We start from the raw sequence: 19,006 nt of genomic DNA on the forward strand, positions 1-19,006 counted from the left end.
ATTACATATAACATTTGGACAAAGTGGCAAAAAATACAAATTTCCATACTACCACAAACATAATTTTTTTACGGTTTCAGACCGATGAGACAACATTTTTATGATCAATTGTAATTTTACAACACCCAAACTGTTAAAATCTTTCAGTTCTAAATTGTACCTTGATATAAAAGTTTACATATTTCAAAAGTGTCACGGCACTAGAGGCAAGAAATCCTCTATTTGTGAAATGAGACATTCTGATTCCAAGTGAACGGTCTGAGATCCACACGTCTCAAGCCATCTTTAGAGGATCTGTACAGAAGCCAGACAAAACCCATGGTGATCGTTCAAAATGTGCTTTTGTACATGAACTATTTTAGTGTGTGAATCCTTATAAGAATAAACACTTCTGCTGTTTACAAATAAACCCTGTTTATATCAAATTGTTGTTTCAGTCTCAATTCTTGTAAATTTGGTTTCCTTCCAAAGAGAAAATCAACTCTTACTTGGACAAAGTAGTAAACTGGTCCCATTCATAGTGTGTATATTCAGCCTTCGCAACTGCTTCACAGCACAAAGAAGCATTACAAAAGAAGCCTCCTTTGGTTGAATAACAATAATGCTTATTAACATTTAAAGCTGAAATGTAAGGTCTCGCAGAATAAATCAAGACAAGGTGTACATAGTTGAAATTTTGCTTCAAACTGGTGTAGACTAGGACTATATGTAAAGGGAGGATATGGAAAAAAAAGCCCCCCCCCCCCATAAAAATCACTCTACACGGAGAATTTAACACATAATTGACAGTATCACAGATGATGAATAGTTTCATCCTTACAGTCATCTATAGGCAAGTCTGAAACCCCCCCCCCAAAAAACATGCGGTGACTTTTATAAGTGCAAGATCTATGCTAGAGTCTCCGAGCAACATGTATATGCTGTTATACTGTATGATAATACCAGGGATCCTTTCGTATAGCCACAAAGGTCTGCTGCAGACAACAATTTCAACTCTAACAACATGTACAGTACTCCACCTTCTCCCTTTCTTTAGAGCACATTTAAACTGTGCAATTGTGCAAAACGTTTTAAGGGCAAAAAACACTGCAATAAGAAGGTATGAAGTGAGAAACCTTTCGAAGAAAGAAAAAAGAAAACTGCCTTATTTCCCAAGTGACATCATAGGAGTCAGCATGAAACCTCACCCCGACGTGCTGATTAGCTAATAAACTACTGTGGAGTACAGAATTATAAATATTCAAAACATAAGATAAAACAAAAATGCGATGTTTACCTTAATAATTTGAATGCTAAATTCAAACCATAAATGCAAGAGCATTTAAAGCTCTCTGAGACACCTAGTATCTTTGTAGACCACTTTTAAACCTATTCCCACACACAGAAGCATCTCAGAAATTTGATGAATCAAAGACTCAGTTGTGACAAATCACTACTGATTTCACAGGCTGTGTCCCCTCTCAGAAAAAGACGGGTTAGTACACTGTATTTGCCTATATAACGTTTTATACTGTATTTGTGTCTTCCAGAGTGGACGAGGAAAGACTACTTGTCACATCCTGCTAATCAGGCTGAGACAGCATGCTTAAGTTATGGAAAACTCAACAGTGGCAGCACATTTTCCATCAACGTCATGAAGACTTGCTGGGGTCCTTTAGGGATCGAGAGCAAACGGCCTTTTTTCTTCTGTCATTCATTGCTGCTGTCCTCAGAACTCCACTTTACACGCAGGAAACGTCTCTTCTTGCATGGCAACCGTGCTGTTGCTGCCCAGTACCGTGATTCCAAGCTCCTTTTGTCTTTCATGGGTCTCTTGGTACCAATCATGCATCATCAATGAGTCAAAGGTTGGGATCAGGGTCACCTGTGGCAAGAGAAAGTTATCACCAATTTATAATATACAGGGTAATGTATAGGTTGACTGTATGATCTTCATGTACATATCTGTAATATCTGTATGATCTGTATATGTGGTTGGGTGCTAACGGTTTTAATGTAAAGCACTATGGGAGCAGACTTTTAATATAAAATAACGACTTGACTATCTTGGCTGGGTGATTCTGTGCTTCATCAAAATATCCCACAATACTGTGGTCTGATTTCTTTTGACTATGGCCGCAGTAGAGAATGGGATGGACACTCACCTGTACGTCTGGCCAGGCTGCTTTGCCCTCCAGCAATGCATCAAGAGTGGGCCTCATGACAGACTCCTTCAGTGGATCTTCTCCACTAATTATATAGCAAGATGAGCGCAGACGACGGAAGAAATCCACCTCAACAGTGGATGCGGAAGGGCCAGAGGGCAAGTATGCCAGGTCCAAATAAACTGGCATGGCACTTGACTTACTACTCACTGCACCTGAGGAATGAAGCAATAATGATATGAGCATCTTTAACACGTGACGTGGAAACAAATGAAAACATACGTTGTTCAGTGGGTATGAATGAACTGTTCCGATCTTCTTGAAAATAAAATGAGACGTGCTTTAAAAATATTCATGATGGACATGATTGTACCAGCGATTACCTGAAGCAGATCTTCCAGTTGCGGATTTGGCACCACTGCTAACGTTACGTGAGGCAGGCCTTGTGTCCAGGCTGGATGTTGTTCGAATTGTACCACTACTGGTTGTCTGAGCACCAGACTTTGTTTTGCCACTCTGACTTATACTGTTTGTAGACGTTAACTTCTGTGTTGCTGCTTTCTTGGCTTTCGAGGCTACATTCTTTGCAGTCTTGCCTTGAGGATCATTCTCAGGGTCAGCCATGCAGGCGCCTGGCTGTGGTGGCAGTGGTGGTAAGTCCTTCACCGGTGCTGGAGGGGGGTCTGGAGAGGAATGTTGTGAGCTTCTGTGTGATGATCGAGGGGCAGAATGGTCTTGTGGATGGTTGGGTGGAAAAATGGCATCGGAGTCCTCATCAGACTCCAAGTCTTCACTAATGGAAGGGCATTCTCCAGTAGCAGGAGGTAGATCTGAGTCTGATGCTGTGGGAAAGGAGTCACTAATAGAAGTTGCTGGGGTCTCTTGGCCCTGTGGGGAGTGCCTGTTACTGTTATTGCAGAGCTGTGAGGATGTCTCCTGGGAAAGATCACTGTCTTCTGAACAAGTGTTTTCCTGCTGTTGGCCTGGGGACTTACAGTGTTGGAACTCACATGGTGAGACCAAACATAGATCAACATCGTGAGGTGGGATATCGGGAGAAAGACCCTGAGGTCCAGATAGATGTTCGTCTGACCCATCACATTCTGAGCGAATGTTATGTGACGTCCTTAAAGGTAGAGACATGCCCAGTTTTGATTCAGGATTTACATGTCCATTGGAGACCATTGGCTCAGTGATGTCTTCTTTGGATAGCTCAGTGACAGGTGGAAGAACCTGCTCAAAAGACAAGGCCTCAGAGTTTTGGCCCATTACTTGGCCATCTTCAAAGCTAAGACTAGGCACATTCAAGTCTGAACTGCCATGAGTGTGTCCTGCACTATTTTGCCCAGAGTCATCTTCCAGGCCATTGTTTGGCAAACTGCCCTTCATAGACCCATGGTCAGTAGGCGTGAGATCAAAATTGACACTTCGTTCGCTTTTTGGAGTCTTTGCAAGTGGTGAGGGTGATCCCATATTATTGTTTGGAGTGGGAAGCTTTTCTATACTTCTAAATTTTTCTGGACTTTCAGAAATGTCCGTTCCTACTCTCTGTCCATTCAACTCATGATCACCAGTAGCAGCTACATCAGCGTCTTCATGTTCAGCACCAGTAGATGACTTTATATGGTTATTTTCGTTCAGCTGCCTTTGCTCAGGCTCATGTGGAGAGGTGGACATTTTTAACTGGTCTGGATCCTCTGCTGTAGGTTTACGCTTGTCCGTCTCTTTTTTGTCCAGTTTAGACGTCCCTTTAGTTACACTGTCTCCTTTTGTGCCCTTGGTTATGCTGTCTTTTTTGGGGTTCGCTACATCCTTTTTTAGAGAGCCATTTCTTACAGATGATTTTCTTGTCTCTGAAGTGGCTGGTGGAGGCCCAGTAACTTTCTTGACATCCTTACCAATGGCTTTGGTTGGTTTCTTCTCCTCTGGCTTGTGCTCCTTCTTAACTTCTTTCTTTATGTCAGGTTTAATCTCTTTCTTGGATCTTGAACCCAAATCTTTCTTTAAAGGCTCTTTCCTTTTCTCTACATTCTCCTCCTTCTTAACACTTACTGAAGTCTTTTCTTCTTTTTTCCTTACTTCCTTCTTCTCCTCCTTCACAGATTCTTTCTTTACTATTTGCTTTTCTGGCTTAGATGGTCTCAGCTTAGTATCATCCTTGGACTTTTTCTCCTCCCCTTCCTTTCCTTCTTTCTGGGCACTTTCATTAGTGGATTTGGGCTTGCTCTTAGTGTCTTGCTTCTTGATGTCAACTCTACTGACTTTGTCTTTCAAATAGGCACTCCCTGGTCTAGAGTCTTTGGGGATGGATTTAAGGCTCTCTCTACTCTCTGCTCGTAATGGCTGTTTATCAGATTTAGGTGCATCAAAGTCCTTCAGGCGTGCCACTGGGTATTTAAGAAAGTCTAGATGCTTCAGTCTTTCCAACCCCTCAAAGATCTTGGCTTGTGGTGTGCACCCTGGAAAGAGAACACGGATGATCTTTTCCTGGGGACTAGCAGGATGCCATACTAATAAAGCACATATAGAAACCAAGCATGGCAGAGGAATATCTGATCCAGAGACAGAGTTTGGCCATGTCTGCATGAGATCCTCTAGCTCTTTGCTTCCTTTGACTGGATTGAGAACATAGAGCTCTAATCGACCAACTCCCATCTTTTGAAATAGGATAATCGGCTCAATGCTTGAGCCATTTGAGCGACTGAGAGGTTCTGGTGAGATTGACAGCCTCTCAAGATGCTGTAATGTGAGTGCAACTTGATCACAGCTCCGCAGTATCCTGGGACTATGCTGAAGTGTCTTAAGCCTCTCTGGAGCATTGAGGAAAACTACACCAATTTCTGGAGAAATCAGATTCTTTTGCCAGTCTTCGTTGCCCTGAGAATCTGCAGACTCCTCTTCTTCCTGCTCTGCTACTTTTCTTTGGAGCAAACTGTTCACACCAGGCAGGTTGTCAACACCAATATGAGTGAGCAATATGGAGTCAACTCTGTCCAAATGTCTCACCAGTTTCCAAAAGCTGGAGCGAGAATCAGAGCCACCGTTGACCAAGACATTAAAACCATTCACAGCAAAGAAGGAGGAGTCACCTCTTCCACCTGGAAAGATGTAGCAGCATGGGCGGGATAGCTTGAGGAAGCCTACTGTGCTGGGAGGCTCTAGAAGGTCAAACGGGGACTGGGGTTCGAGAGACTCTGAGAGGTACTCTGTAAACTCCTGGAGACCCTCCATCTCTGGTAACACTGTAGGTGGATTAGTTTTGATGTCAATGAAGTCCTGCAGGTTGGGCTTCGCTAACACAGAATTCTTCCATACCCCAGTGTTCGGACAGCTCAGAGTAAGGCTGGCTTTTAGAGAAGGATCTGCAGAGCTCAGCAATTCACCAATCTGTTTTGGAAAAATTTGATAATGAAGATGTAAGGGTCTTAAATAGTCTTGCACTGTGTAAATTCCAAACATCCATGTTAATGTGCATTTGTAAATGAATGTCAAAGAAAAGAGTTAAATCTCATGTAAGACTATGATCTGCAAATTTAAGAAACCTATGTTCCCTTACTTCTCCATCTGCAAAGATCTGAAGGAAATCATTTAGGGAAAAGCATCCAGACTGCAACACCAGGTCTCCAGATTCTTCAATACACTGTCCAGCAAGAATCAGCAGCTTGTGGGAGGACACGTCAGAAATAAGCCGGCGAACCTGTCAATAAAAACAGAAACATTAAATGATCAGTCAGATTAAAGTACCATATAATCAGGGGAGACAGAAATCTGTAGGAAAATTACAAATATGGAGTTAACAAAGTATAAATACTGAACAACCCCTCCACAGAAAAAGAGATAAGGAATTAAACACTAGAAAGAAAATAACACCGTAGAAAAGGTCAAGTGAGGAAAAAAAAAATTCTGGAGAAATATTTCAAGCATTTTGTTTACATATTCCTTTTAAGTGTTTACATAGTAAAACTCCCAGCAAACCTATACATATACTTTGCTTGATCTGGAGGACATGAAGCACTGAAAAGACACTATTTCCAGAACATTCAACATAGTGTCACACTGGGCTGTCAGTATACTGGCAAATACAAGCTAAAGCAGATTATAGTCACTTAACTCAAAAACGGTTATTTGAATCATAAAGACAGCTTAAGAGAAATTTGAGCTGCCAATCCAGTACTGAAAACCAGATGGCTGATGGCATCAGTCTGAATCTCATAGTTCACAGTCTTGCATAAAGTGTAGTGCTCATAGCTGAGAGCTGTCAATCAGACATTTTCTGCGTAGTGACATCATAATGTTACACCTCTAAAGCATTTTAGGAAATGCACATTGCTACTATAAATTCTCACCTCTGAGCAGACTAAAACATGGGAAGGGTTTAAGACCACATGTGTCTCCAAAACATCTCCACTGTGCTGCAGTGTCCTTTGGCCTAGAGAGAGGATATGGGAACAAGAGCATATTTAATAATCTTCCTACCCCAGGCAATTCATTTTTACTTAGTGTAACAGCGAAGGCTTTTGTTACAGAAAACTGAATGTTACTCATAACTAGAACATCCATTCCCCCCCCCATTACCTGCCCTGACCAGATTTTTATGAGTTTCAAGTTTTAATCATAAAAACATAAAAGCTTAATCGCAGCTGAGAGCCCTGTACTCATAACTAAATTCCACTTTCCTGTCTTTCAGAATGCAACAGTTTATTAATTTACTTCCTTCATCCCTTTTGCACATCAAGCTAACTGTTTTTACAGTGCTGGTAACATCTTACACAAAATTACTGAAGTAGAATGGACAGAGAGACCTTAAAATCCAATGTAAAACATCTTAATATAAGCCAATTTGGGAAAGATGTCATGATCAGTGCACCAGGCAATAAAAAAATCCCATGCCAGCATTTATCTGTGTATATTTTCCTAAAATAATCCAACAGAAAGGTCAAGTTAAAAAAAGGATGACTTTAAATGGGTAGCGACAGAGACAGACATTTATGGTGTTAAACAGTTTAACAGTTTATACAGTTTAAGAGTACACTCTTTGCCCGGAAATGAAAACATTTAAGCTTCATTTGAAACATGATACAATATTTTCTTTAACACAGGAAAGATCCAGTTTCAATATTTGAGACACCCTAGGACAAAAACAAAACAGGAATGGGAGCTGGATTACCAGAGCATTTCGAGACTCCAACTAAATAAAAGGTCTACACGCAGAACTCAGCAGAATCATAGGCATGGAAAATAGGTCATTTACCCATGAGCTCCTCACAAACAGACATCATTTATAATTCTTCAAGGACAGTTACACGCTAAAGATAAGAAATGGAGTGGGTTAAACCTCAGGCAAGTTTCTGTTTATGAGATTTCGTGCATACAGAGGAAAACGTGGCAATACAAAATATGTGGCAGAACATTACCTTGGCATAATAACATGATACAATTAGGAGGCATAGAGAGAAGGGAAGTGCCCATTAAACAAGCAATCTAGTCGGAAAAGTTTCAATAAAGCCATAGAAAACCTAATCAGTCCACCTACTGTGAAACTATCAAAGCTAAAAAACAAAACAAAAACCCGCATCTCTGTAAAAACGAGGACAGACATTCTTGAGGCTTGCAATCACTTACACAGATAACAGGAGTACTTACTCGTCTGTGAGCTTGCTGTGTCAAGCGGTGGAAGATAGAGCCAAAGGTGAGGGCTACGACTGTTACTACAGTCAAATGTACCACAAGTCTCTGAGCCTGTAATTGGATTACTGACCCATTAAGGAAGCAGCCTTGGTTCCTTGACACATTGAGATAATGTCACTCGGTCAGTAGATTATCCAGGGATCCAATCACAACGCACAGCCTGCTGCAACAGACCAGCCCTGCATACTCGCTGTACTAGCTATATTCTTGACATCAGCAACCCTCCCGTTCAATTCATCAGATTTAAGTCCTGGACAAAATCAAATTTTCTCCCTCTCTTTGCCCTGTTGACAAAACACAGAGAACTCTGACAATAACAGTGCTGCAGTATGGAGGCAGAAAATCTCTCATGATGTAGCTAGTATTAAGCAACTGCCTAGCAGAAAGTCTTTCACCTTAACATCATCTTCTTCTCTGCATTAATGAGAGGCTGCCCATGTGCTGTTGTCTGGGGGATGGGACAGGCTATTACCATCACCGCAATACTAACCTTGAACTGTCCTCTATTACAAAAAAACCCCCCACAAATAGTAGGAAGTACCTTCTTCCTTCCTGTAGGCTAGTTAAGCAAGCTTGATGCTATGACTATGTCTATGGCCTTCCCTACAAACACTCTGAACAAATAGTAGCTGAAGAGAATTAAGATGGTTTGTTATTTACAAACAGGTTGTGGTAAATCTCGGTTGCGAGACAACATTTTCGACCCAACATTCTGTCTCAGTATTTACACTTTCTGTGCAGTCGTTAAATATAAATATATGCATTATGCAGCCAACCAAGTAGAGCTCTGTGTTTTCATAGATTAAAGGTTCCTTTGTGACACAGATTAGTCAAACAGATAAGTCAGGGTGAGGACCAGCCAACAGATTCAAAAGCATTACAGAACAAAGCTCTTTGAACAGAGTCTTGGACAACAACAACAACAACGCACACCAGCAACTGACAACAAGAATCTAAAAAAAAAAAAAAGCCAACTATTGTCACTATTAAAATCCATCAGTGCCTACCGCTTGATCATTCCAGCAGGCCATCTGTCCCCTCTCCCTGCTGACGCCTTTGATCTTTCATTTCAGACTGTCAGCACTGGCAGCGTTTCGCTTGTATAAATCTCACCAGCGATGCACACACACCTACCGCAACAATACTCTGACTACTGGGAGACACCAAACTGTGATGAAATATCAGCTTAACAGAGGCACAGTATAGAGTAAGTGCTGTGTAAAAAAATAAATGTTAGATTGTGATTTATCTGACTGAAGGCTGAAATGATTTCATTCTTGGAACACGCTATTAAAGAGCCAATCGTAATTGCGTTTCTCTATACAACCACCTAAATATACTGCAGACTTTAATATTTCATATGAATGGAGCAGACTCAGATACACGCATACACATGCCCACCCCCCTGCACACAGTCCCATGCAAACTTCACCCTTCACTGATCTCTGGAATCTGTGCAACTGGAGGGTGGGGTGGGGGGGTTATAATCTGTGTTGTAAATCGCAGGGGCTTCAGAACACACTGGTGAACCAGCTGCTCTCATTACCAAAGCAGCCAGGAAACCAGCTCAGCACCCAGCCACCCCCAGTGTAACAGGAGACACACACACACACACACACACACACACAACCTCATTGTCTATCTATCTATCTATTGGTCCGTCTGTCTGAGGGGTAAAAGCCTCCATCTGCCAAAACACACAGAACTGAAAATAACCTCCAAAAAAACTGAGCTTCATACACACACACACAGCCACTTCTGCAGAAGCCATGACCCCTCAGTGACACCTCACATTGACTGTCACTTTAAAAAAAATGACATGAAGCAAACTGTACAGGAATAAACATTTACAGCATAAAGACGTATTTATAGATATTCGTCCCATTTCGTCACCAGAAAAACTGTTTCAGTCAACGTGTAACAAAAGTCCCAGCCTCCCACTTGTTTCTTTACTGGTTCCTGCATTGAAATCAGAGTGAGTAAAGCCCTTTGACGTGATGCATTCCTTAACAGCTGCTCTGAGATTACTCAGCCCCACTGCCTGGAAGTGACAGGGACAACACACACACATTCCACAATCTAACACCAGGCAAGCGAAAGAGGGGGCTGCTGCTCATGACGCCGCCACCATGAGGAGTATCTCCTACAGAAAGTTAGCGGTCTATAATGTGGACCAAAACCGTGGGATACATGAAGCTGTTAACAAAATTGGATTGTGGTGAAAGTAAAATGAGTATGTGTGTATGTGTATGTGTGTGTGTGTAAGTGTGAGTGTGAGTGTGAGAGAGAGAGAGAGAGAGAGATGGAAGCATTGTGCAGAGAAAGGTTAAACTGTGTCTGGCTATTTTCAGCTGAATGAGGTTAGCCACTCGCTTTCTCAATCATTCACACTCACGCAGCAAAAGAGAAAGACCCTCCTTCCCCCTTGACTTTCTGTCTTTCTTTCTGTATCATTTCTCCATTGATCAGGGAGTTGAACCTAGCCTCCCTACTCTTTCTGTGGAGAACAGACCTCCCTAGAGCAAACACAGACACACACACACACACACACACAGAGCAGGTCAGTCCAGGCGAAAATCAAAAGTAAATCAAAAATCAAACAAAGCAAAAATGAGTCTGTTGTAAAACTGTGACAATAATGTGTCAGCTCAGACCAAAAGCACAGTATAGTACTGTAGTTATTAGGCAACATCTGTTTATATTTGCTAGTGTCTCTTGTTTTGTCAGCATATTTGAGGCTTTAGTGCAGCAAATCAAAATAGTGACATATGACAAAAAACCTAAAGAACATATTAAAGAATGGACTGGAAAACTGATATGAACCATTTAAAGACCACTTATATCAAAGTCATAAGATTTCAAGCGTAGAGAGAGTTTCTCTCATCCTCGCTGGCCTGTTTCAGTCACAGTCCACAGCCTCCTGATGTTTTTATATGGTCACAGTACAGTGTGTTCATTGTCTCTGACCATTCATAGCTCTTTGGGCAAATAGACTTTAGGTCAAAAGTAATCTACAAGGCAAAGCAAATGTATTTAGGCTGCACAAACCCAACACAGAAATATTTCGGTCCTCTGGCACAGCTATGAAAGCCTAAATTGTTCCAGAACCAGCAGTGGTGCTCGAAAAGAGAGAGAGAGAGAGAGAGAGAGAGAGAGAGAGAGAGAGAGAGAGAGAGAGAGGGCCACTTGAGTTTGTGCCTTTAAGCTCACTCCTAGGAAAAGAACAGACTGAGCTGAAAGGCAATGTTTCATTCAGAGGGTCAACAAATTGACATGTGGCACTGAGTCTTACCACTCATATAAAACAGAAACATATTTGTGAATATAGAAGCAGAAAAAAAAGAGAAAGAGAGAGAGAGAGAGCAAGAGAGAGAGAGACAGAGAGAGAGCAAGAGAGAGAGCGAGAGAGAGAGCGAGAGAGAGCGAGAGAGAGAGAGAGCGCTGATGGACTCGCTTGTCCTACACCAGCCCTGACGAGGAGATGCGGGTGCACTAAAATGATTTCAGTCAGTCAATCAGCTGAGCTTATCTGTCGTATGAGACCACCAGACAGTGGCTGTAAAGGACTGTTTTGATGCTGCAGATTTCACCCACATAATATGACTGTACAATTCTGCCAGGCCCATGCCTCAACACTGCTCTCTTTCACTGCAAAAGCACAGCAATACTTTGCAAAATTTTACAACCAGATGCTACGAGGTTGGCTTGAATTACCTTCAGTGTGAGAAAAAATACCTAAACAAACTCAGGCCTTCCAATGGTTTTTTCTGAAGGCAAAAGTAAAGTTTGTAATAAGAGTGAAACCTAGAGCAGACGAAAAGGAATTTCTCAGATGCAGTTTGGAGCTCTGCAAAAGCAAGTGATCTTCATTCAAGGCTGGTGTGGAGACTAAAGCAAGCTTAAACTTGCTGTTATGTGCCTCACTCAGTGTAGTTGACTGACGGTACCACACTGACCCTCTAATCGCCCTCTGTCCAGCCCCCAGCGGAAAGCTGTCACACAGACCCCTCCAAAGCACACAAACACCTACTCCTTCAACATTGTACCACTTCAAAATGAAAAATTAAGTGTGCACTATAAAAAGCTTCTGAAATGTACCAAAATAACAAACATGCCGATTTTCAAATAGCAGAGTGGACCCTCTAAAGAGATGGACACTTGGAGTTCCAGTTACAGGGATAAGGATTATATAATCCCATTATTATATAGATTTAGTTTAATTTCATAACACATGTTCATCAACATATTCCTCTCCAAAAAATAAATATGTAAACTATTCAGAGTTGAAGGGAATGACTTGCATTTGATGGTGCGGCTGCTTGTTAACAGGGAAAGAATGCCTCTGGATTGTTATTTGGGTGGGGAATATCAGCTGTACCATCTGCTGAGAGCACACGCCCAATGCCATCCAACGCTTTCATCCAAGAGAAGGCAGCTTTTGCCCACCAGCTCCTCCACAAATAGCCCAGTCCACACAAATGAACTCTGGTGAGAGGACATCTGGGTCTCATGCCATGGCAACCCAGACAGAGTCACAGATGAGACTCACAGATGCACCTCTGCTTTTTTTTTTTTTTTTGTGGGATGTGACATCCTCTTTAAATGACCATCCTCCATAAACTCGCTGACAGACGGAATGATTTGAGACGTGTTGCCATGGTTTCTCATTTGAGCCTTACCTTTAACCTCCTCAGAGAAGGAGGCGGAGTGTCGCGAAACAAACAGTTTAAGTTGTTCATCCAGGTTACAGGCGGTCAGGTCCACATCCCATGAGCGTATACCTATACACAAAGAAAACCAGAAGAGTTAGTCCGCAGTCAGCATTCACCGTAAACACCACCCTACAGACCCGAGATGGTAGACATGGGTCATTATTAAATTTCTTTTTCACAGAGAAGTTTAAAACACCACAAACAATGCATTTGCATTGTTTAACATAAACGAACACTGAAATTAAACAGATGTTTTTTTTTAATGAATAATTTAGTGTATATGTTGCTGAGTGCTCTGCAAAATATTTATGGGTAACTTTGTCAAACACACACACACACACAAACGCACACACACACACACACACACACACACACGCACACACGCACACACGCACACACATTTAGGACGTAAACAAATGAGATACCCTCATAAACAGATGCCCAGTTAGCTGCAGCAGTACTTTATGTGAGACAGCGCTGTTTACACGTCTAATTTCTCTTGCAAGGATAAGAATCCAAAACAAGAGAAACTAGAAGCAAAGTTAAAATAGGTTAAAACAACTAGCAGTATAAAATTACAAGTGAAAAACAACAAATGTGAGTTGGTGCAGTTGTGTTCTTTGAAGCAGAGCAGCCAGCGGTGTGCGGCTTGGAGAAGGACAGGGGCCGTCATTGTAACCGTGGTGATTTGTGCTGGCACTCTCTCTCTCTCTCTCTCATCTGAAATGGGACACGGTTCCTTCCTCCACGGCCGGTGATGAGTAGAGGGGCAGTGACAGTGCAAACTAACGCGCGTCGTTTTGATGTGCCGTTAATTGAATTCATACATCTCAAACTGAGCCTTGCTGAGGTAGGAGTGCGTTTGAGGCATATGAAATGAATTCGGTCAATAGAGGCATGAAAGGGCAGCGTGACTATGGATTAACCTTTACAGGGTCAGGTATTACGCGTGTTAACGACAGATTAATAGCGTGACTGAAGGAAGCTGCTCATAACAGTCATTTAGTCTGACAAATAGCATTTTCAGAATGAAGTAAAGTTGCTTAAGTGCAGTGAAACAGTGAAAAAACCTCTTACTCTACCGAGTCCATCCTATATGGATTCATCTAAGACCGTAAGTCTGACAAAGAGCAATTTAGTCGTCAGTGTAATGTAGTTCTGCATGCATTATCTAAGCATTAGAGAGGGAAATTAAGCAAAGCTAAATGACAGAGAGTCATATGGTCTGCAGAGATCTGGCTAACCTTCAAAATGTAAATCTGCATCGCACCAAACAAAGCACGTAAAAAGTGGGCTAACTAACTAAGATCGTAAAAGTGTATGTGGTATGGAAAATTCAGAAACAAACATTCGCCCCCACAACTTGCCTAACACATGAAGTAAGATGATGAGAATAGAGGAGGAAGTGTCTGTCTGACCAAAGCCATATTTAGCCCTGATCTCACTCTCATACGCTCCCTACTCACAGCAACCTCTTTAAAAAAAACACACAGAGAGCACAAAATCAGTGAAGGAGACCTGAAATGTCATCTCAAAAAAAAAAAAAAAAACAACCCCTCTATCGCAAAGCTTTTCTTTCAAACTGTCTTCGTACAGGACGGCACACAGTGTAGAAACAGTGACACGGGGTATATTTATCCACTTCCTGATGAGATCACACACTGTCTCAAAAGGTGAAAAACAAGTAAGCAGCTTCCAACATCCCCGAGAGGGCCTGTGCTGCTTTGTCTTTCCATGTAATGCTCCAATACTTAAGCTACATAGTTGAAGTCAAGCTCTGTTTGAGCCAACAATCTTTGTCTACAATGGAACAGACTCTGGGTTAAAAAAAATAGAAATGTAAACCACAATTCAAAAGGAAATTAAAACGGAAAAAAAAAGTTTTTCCTCGATAATCGGATTCCTAACTGCATAAACCTGACAGATAACTCAATTGAAATGTTCTGAATAATTACAAGAGAGCTCAACAGAGCATGGGTTATTGTATTATGAGACAGAATATGGCCCGATACAATCGGGGAAGAAATGGTAGAAGACATGGATGGGCTTCAGGAAAGGTTTATACTGAAGCATCTTCTCAGAGCAGCAGCAGTGGGACTGAGGTAGCTTCCCCAAAGCCCACATACCAATTTGAATTCACTCAACAACTCCATTCGGAGACAAGTCCAAACCCTAATAAGGTGCTTATGGTGCCAATAAACAGAGACCCCAGTCTGGCCTCTTTTACAGAGATCACACTAAAAACTATAAACTTACCCAACGAGAGTGAGTCAAGATACTCTCAAGAATTGTTGGCGACCTGTTAAAAACAAAATCTAATCTTGTTGCCTTTCAATACACTCACACTGCAGGACAGAAGAATACACAAACCTGACAAAACTTCAGTTTTCAAATGACTAAAAAACAATTTAAAAAAGTGATAAAATACAGGAGGAGATTTGCAAAAGACAGCGACTTGTAGAGTTTTACCAAAACCACACAATCTACACCCTCAATAAAAAACAAAAATCACACTTCACCATATGGATGGAATAACTTGGTATGTAACACAAAGGCCAATGAAGTAGTGGTATGGGCTCTCAAATAAACAGTGTAACAGCTGCTGGTGAAACCAGCAGGAGTATCCATGCCAACATGACCTTGGCTTGACAGAAACTCTCTGAATCAGGATCACAAGTTGTTCTATAACACAGGCCCACACTCGACTCCATTCTAACTCCAAAAGGGTAAGTAGTACAGTGAAAACATACATAGCTGAGATAACCAACTGATCCATCGTTAATGTTCTTGTCAGATGAACACGTTAACCACAAACTTATTAAGCTCTCGCCACTGAAGATAAGTGTTTTTTTTTCCAGTGGTGATGCATCATATTCAACAAAGTGAAACACAAACGACATCCTGAGAGCAGACAGTACAAAACTGAACGTCTGAGCATGCAAAGAGCAGGGGCTAATTTTTGACTCCACTGAAATCTACAGAGTTCAGCCCAAGGCCCAAAGCGAATCTTGCACACAAAGAGCAGCGACACCCATGTCAGATCAGGAAGAGAAGGAAATGGTGAGCACGGTGACAAAGAGGATGTGTCTTTAGTATCAGTCACATGGCATACAGAGAGTAGTCACAGATAAAGACGGTGCAAATGAGAGGAATAAAGCATGGCCTATCTGGGAAAGAAAATAAGCCGTGAAAGATAAAAAAAGGGCCTGAGTGCAAAGCTCGAAATCTGGAAACAAGCAAGAGCTTTCATGGAAAAGTATCAGCCGTGGAGTGTTTCTGCTTGTTCAAACTCACTTCAGTGCTTCCTTATTACATACATTCACATGACTGAACTTTGGACCAACAAGAGTGGCCTACAGGGGTAGGAGAGTTCTTTGCAAAGCCACACCCAGAGACACCACACAATAAAATCATGTAAACAGCTGCCAATTTTTCAGCTTTCCTAAGGTCTGTTAGCTAAGCAAGACAGAGATAACACGCATCTGAGAGTATGAAACATCCTTCCCTTCAGCATCAATATCTTTGTCTCAGTTAGCTTCGATGGCACAGTTTAGAGGAGGTACGATAACGAAAAATCCTTTTCGTTACAAAAAGATGATTTCGACACATAAGCCTCAACATGGAAAGCATTCACATTCTGAAGCACTCTTAGTAAGCCATGCTGCACTAAATGGCCTGCATTATTTATGCTCAGCAGAGTGAGCTGGCTTTTCATAGGCTCTAGGATCCTGTGGAGAGAAGCTATGTGTCTCCCTTGGCTTCCAAAGAAATCATTGCCACATCATAAAACAAGAGTGAAATTTGTGTAAGACAATCACATATCTGTCTCATTGGATTCAGATGATGTGTTGGATTTATCCTGCATTGTTGTGGGTGTGACTGAAGCCAAAATGACAAATTCAATAAGAGAGAGAGAGAGAAAGAAAAAAAAAATGTGTCTCTTTAGATTTAATTTCCTGCACATCACGCTGTGTTTCGAGTTGCAAAGGTATCAGGTACTGCTGAAAACCAGACAGGTGATGGCTTTCATTTACTTTGTCTTAAATGTTCTCCAGCATCCCAGGCTATCAACACTCTGGCCTGATCACAGGTTTGCCTCTAGATCACAAACAATTGGCTACTGAGTACATATAACTAATGGTTACACAGACGGAGACATGAACGAACATTTTATTATGCCACTTTGAGATTGGACTTGGCACCCCTGACAGACGTTTATGTACAAACATGCTTCAAGTCAATGCAGGTGGGTGTGGTCTGTATTTATCTATATGCCAAGGAGCTCTCCAAAATTTCTTTTGTCTTAATACATAATGTAGATGGAGTTCTGAGGTCATAACTGTGTAATGTATAGGACAAGCATATGCAACAGAAGACAGTTCTTTCCTACATGCTGAATCAGCTTTTTGCGGTATTTCTTCCAAGGCTAAAAACTGCAGACTAAAGTGAGATGCCTTTGGTTTCACTTCAAGAATTAACAATGATTCGCTTTCCATTCACATCAAAACAGAATTATTTAGCAATTCCAGAAATTCAATTATTCAAGTCTTTTTTTTCCAAACCTCTTAAAAGGAGGATGATTTAGTTTCAGTGGACAAAAGGAGGACCAACACAAAGCTCATTCACAGTGCCAACACCACGTGACAGACCATACCTGAATGTTTTATAGAGTTTGGAGGAGAAAGTGTCTCTTGTACAGATCTAGGATTAGGTTTCCCAAACAAGAATACTGGATCTATGGATCTTAAGGACACTTACAGTCCCCGATCCACACTTGAAACTTCAGAGAGACGACATCATATTCTGCAGAAGCAATGATCACACTACTGCCCTTACTTGAATGGGAGTCTACCTACATATTAGTATGAACTGAGCTTTCTGCTATAACGTAAAGATATTATCCATGGAAATAACAAGTCCATCACCAGTGACATCATCATTGGTAACCGTCATTTTTAGATTAAAGTTACACATCAGCTCAGTAACACTACATCTACGGATTTGTCAGGATTGCAGGCACGTTATTTTCGAACTGAAAACACAAACCATTATAATTTCAAGTGTTTGTGCTCCTACCGATGAAAAAGTGATAAAACAGTCATTTCCCCGTCCGGGCCGAACTGCTGGAATAGTTAGTCTTACAAAGGAGCAGTCGTGGATCTCGCCCAGTTCTAGCTCCAGCTCCAGCTCGTGAACCATACGTAGCTTACTATAAGCATCATCAAGAGTTCCTCTTTGCATTCAACTATAGTATAAGTATAATAAAAGTACAGAGTATATAAATGTGATTCACATCAAATTTTTCGTTAATGGATGCAAATGAGGAGTTGAACAATTTGTGATATGATATTCACGAGCAACAATAATGAATGATGTGTAACGTTTCAAACGTTTATCTGTAATGTATCCGAATGAACCTTCTGGAGAAAATCTCTAAACGTACTGTAGACGTCACCTGGGTAACAGAGAGAATGGATAAACTGTTGCAATGACTCTTCAAGCGCGGGCTGGAGCTTATTCAATACATACTGCCAGCACACAATTTCGTTGGAAGAACTTTTACCTCGTTCAATCTCTGAAACCACGTATTCCACAAAGCCAGTCGGGCTATGCTGCCCGATAACGACGAGTAAAGAATACTTCTCACTGCTGAACCCAGGATGGGAAGTTCGGTTTGCATTTTCCATACTTTTCACCTCGTCAGTGTGAGCTGTCGCCATGTTGTGAAGTTTAGGTTAATGATGTCAGACGGAAACACCCACTTTTTATCTAAAGGGCGGAAACAATACTGATTGACATTTTTTCTTACCAATGGAATACCAAGGGGGTGTACAATCAATCATTAATACCTTACACATGTGTCACCAACTGTCCCTTAGTAGTTTCAAGAATATGAACCATATGAGTGAGTTACAGAACTATGTTAAAAACTTGAATAGTCTAGCTCGATTGAAGAATTTAGCTGTTTCATTGTTAATATTGCTAGTGTTGTGGAGGAAGATAACAACACATGGAAACAAAATATTAACATTAACGAAGCATTAAAAGTCAAAGAAAACTCTTAGAGCTGTATGTCTGTATGTGTTCAGCTCGTCTTGGTGCAACCTTTTAACTACCCAACTCTGTGGTGAGTGTGGTAAGCCGATTTGATGCGACCCGAGAAGCGTTACTTTTATGTAACTGTCATGTTACGCCATCTAGTGATAGTGTTTTCAGCAACTCTAAAATCAAAGTTTTATTTTTAAATTAATACAATACTTCAAAGAATACAGTTCAAAATAATACGTTTTATATACAAAGCTGCATTTATTTAGGGATCTAATATTTACATGGTGAAACAGAACAGTTTAGTACATTCTGACGGTGACAATCCATGTGTCAAGGGTTGGTAAATTCTACTATGTGCCATAGCGACGAAAGGTCGTGCTTTATAAAGGAACTTCGTAAACTTCACATATTTTT

General features: G+C 41.2%; 1 protein-coding gene across 1 annotated transcript; it reads right to left on the reverse strand.

The window, feature by feature from the left end:
• Positions 1 to 1,545: 1,545 nt before the first annotated feature.
• On the reverse strand, positions 1,546 to 18,264 carry map1sa (microtubule-associated protein 1Sa). The gene is made up of 7 exons (XM_030791114.1): positions 18,108 to 18,264; positions 12,512 to 12,613; positions 6,491 to 6,573; positions 5,701 to 5,841; positions 2,528 to 5,531; positions 2,145 to 2,359; positions 1,546 to 1,864 (listed from the first exon to the last, which is right to left on the reverse strand). The coding sequence occupies exons 1-7, from the start codon at positions 18,262 to 18,264 to the stop codon at positions 1,709 to 1,711; spliced, it is 3,858 nt and encodes a 1,285-aa protein (XP_030646974.1). The 3' UTR covers positions 1,546 to 1,708.
• Between the last annotated feature and the right edge of the window lie 742 nt (positions 18,265 to 19,006).

The sequence above is a fragment of the Chanos chanos genome, chromosome 14 (assembly GCF_902362185.1).
Source record: "Chanos chanos chromosome 14, fChaCha1.1, whole genome shotgun sequence".
Lineage (NCBI taxonomy): Eukaryota > Metazoa > Chordata > Actinopteri > Gonorynchiformes > Chanidae > Chanos > Chanos chanos.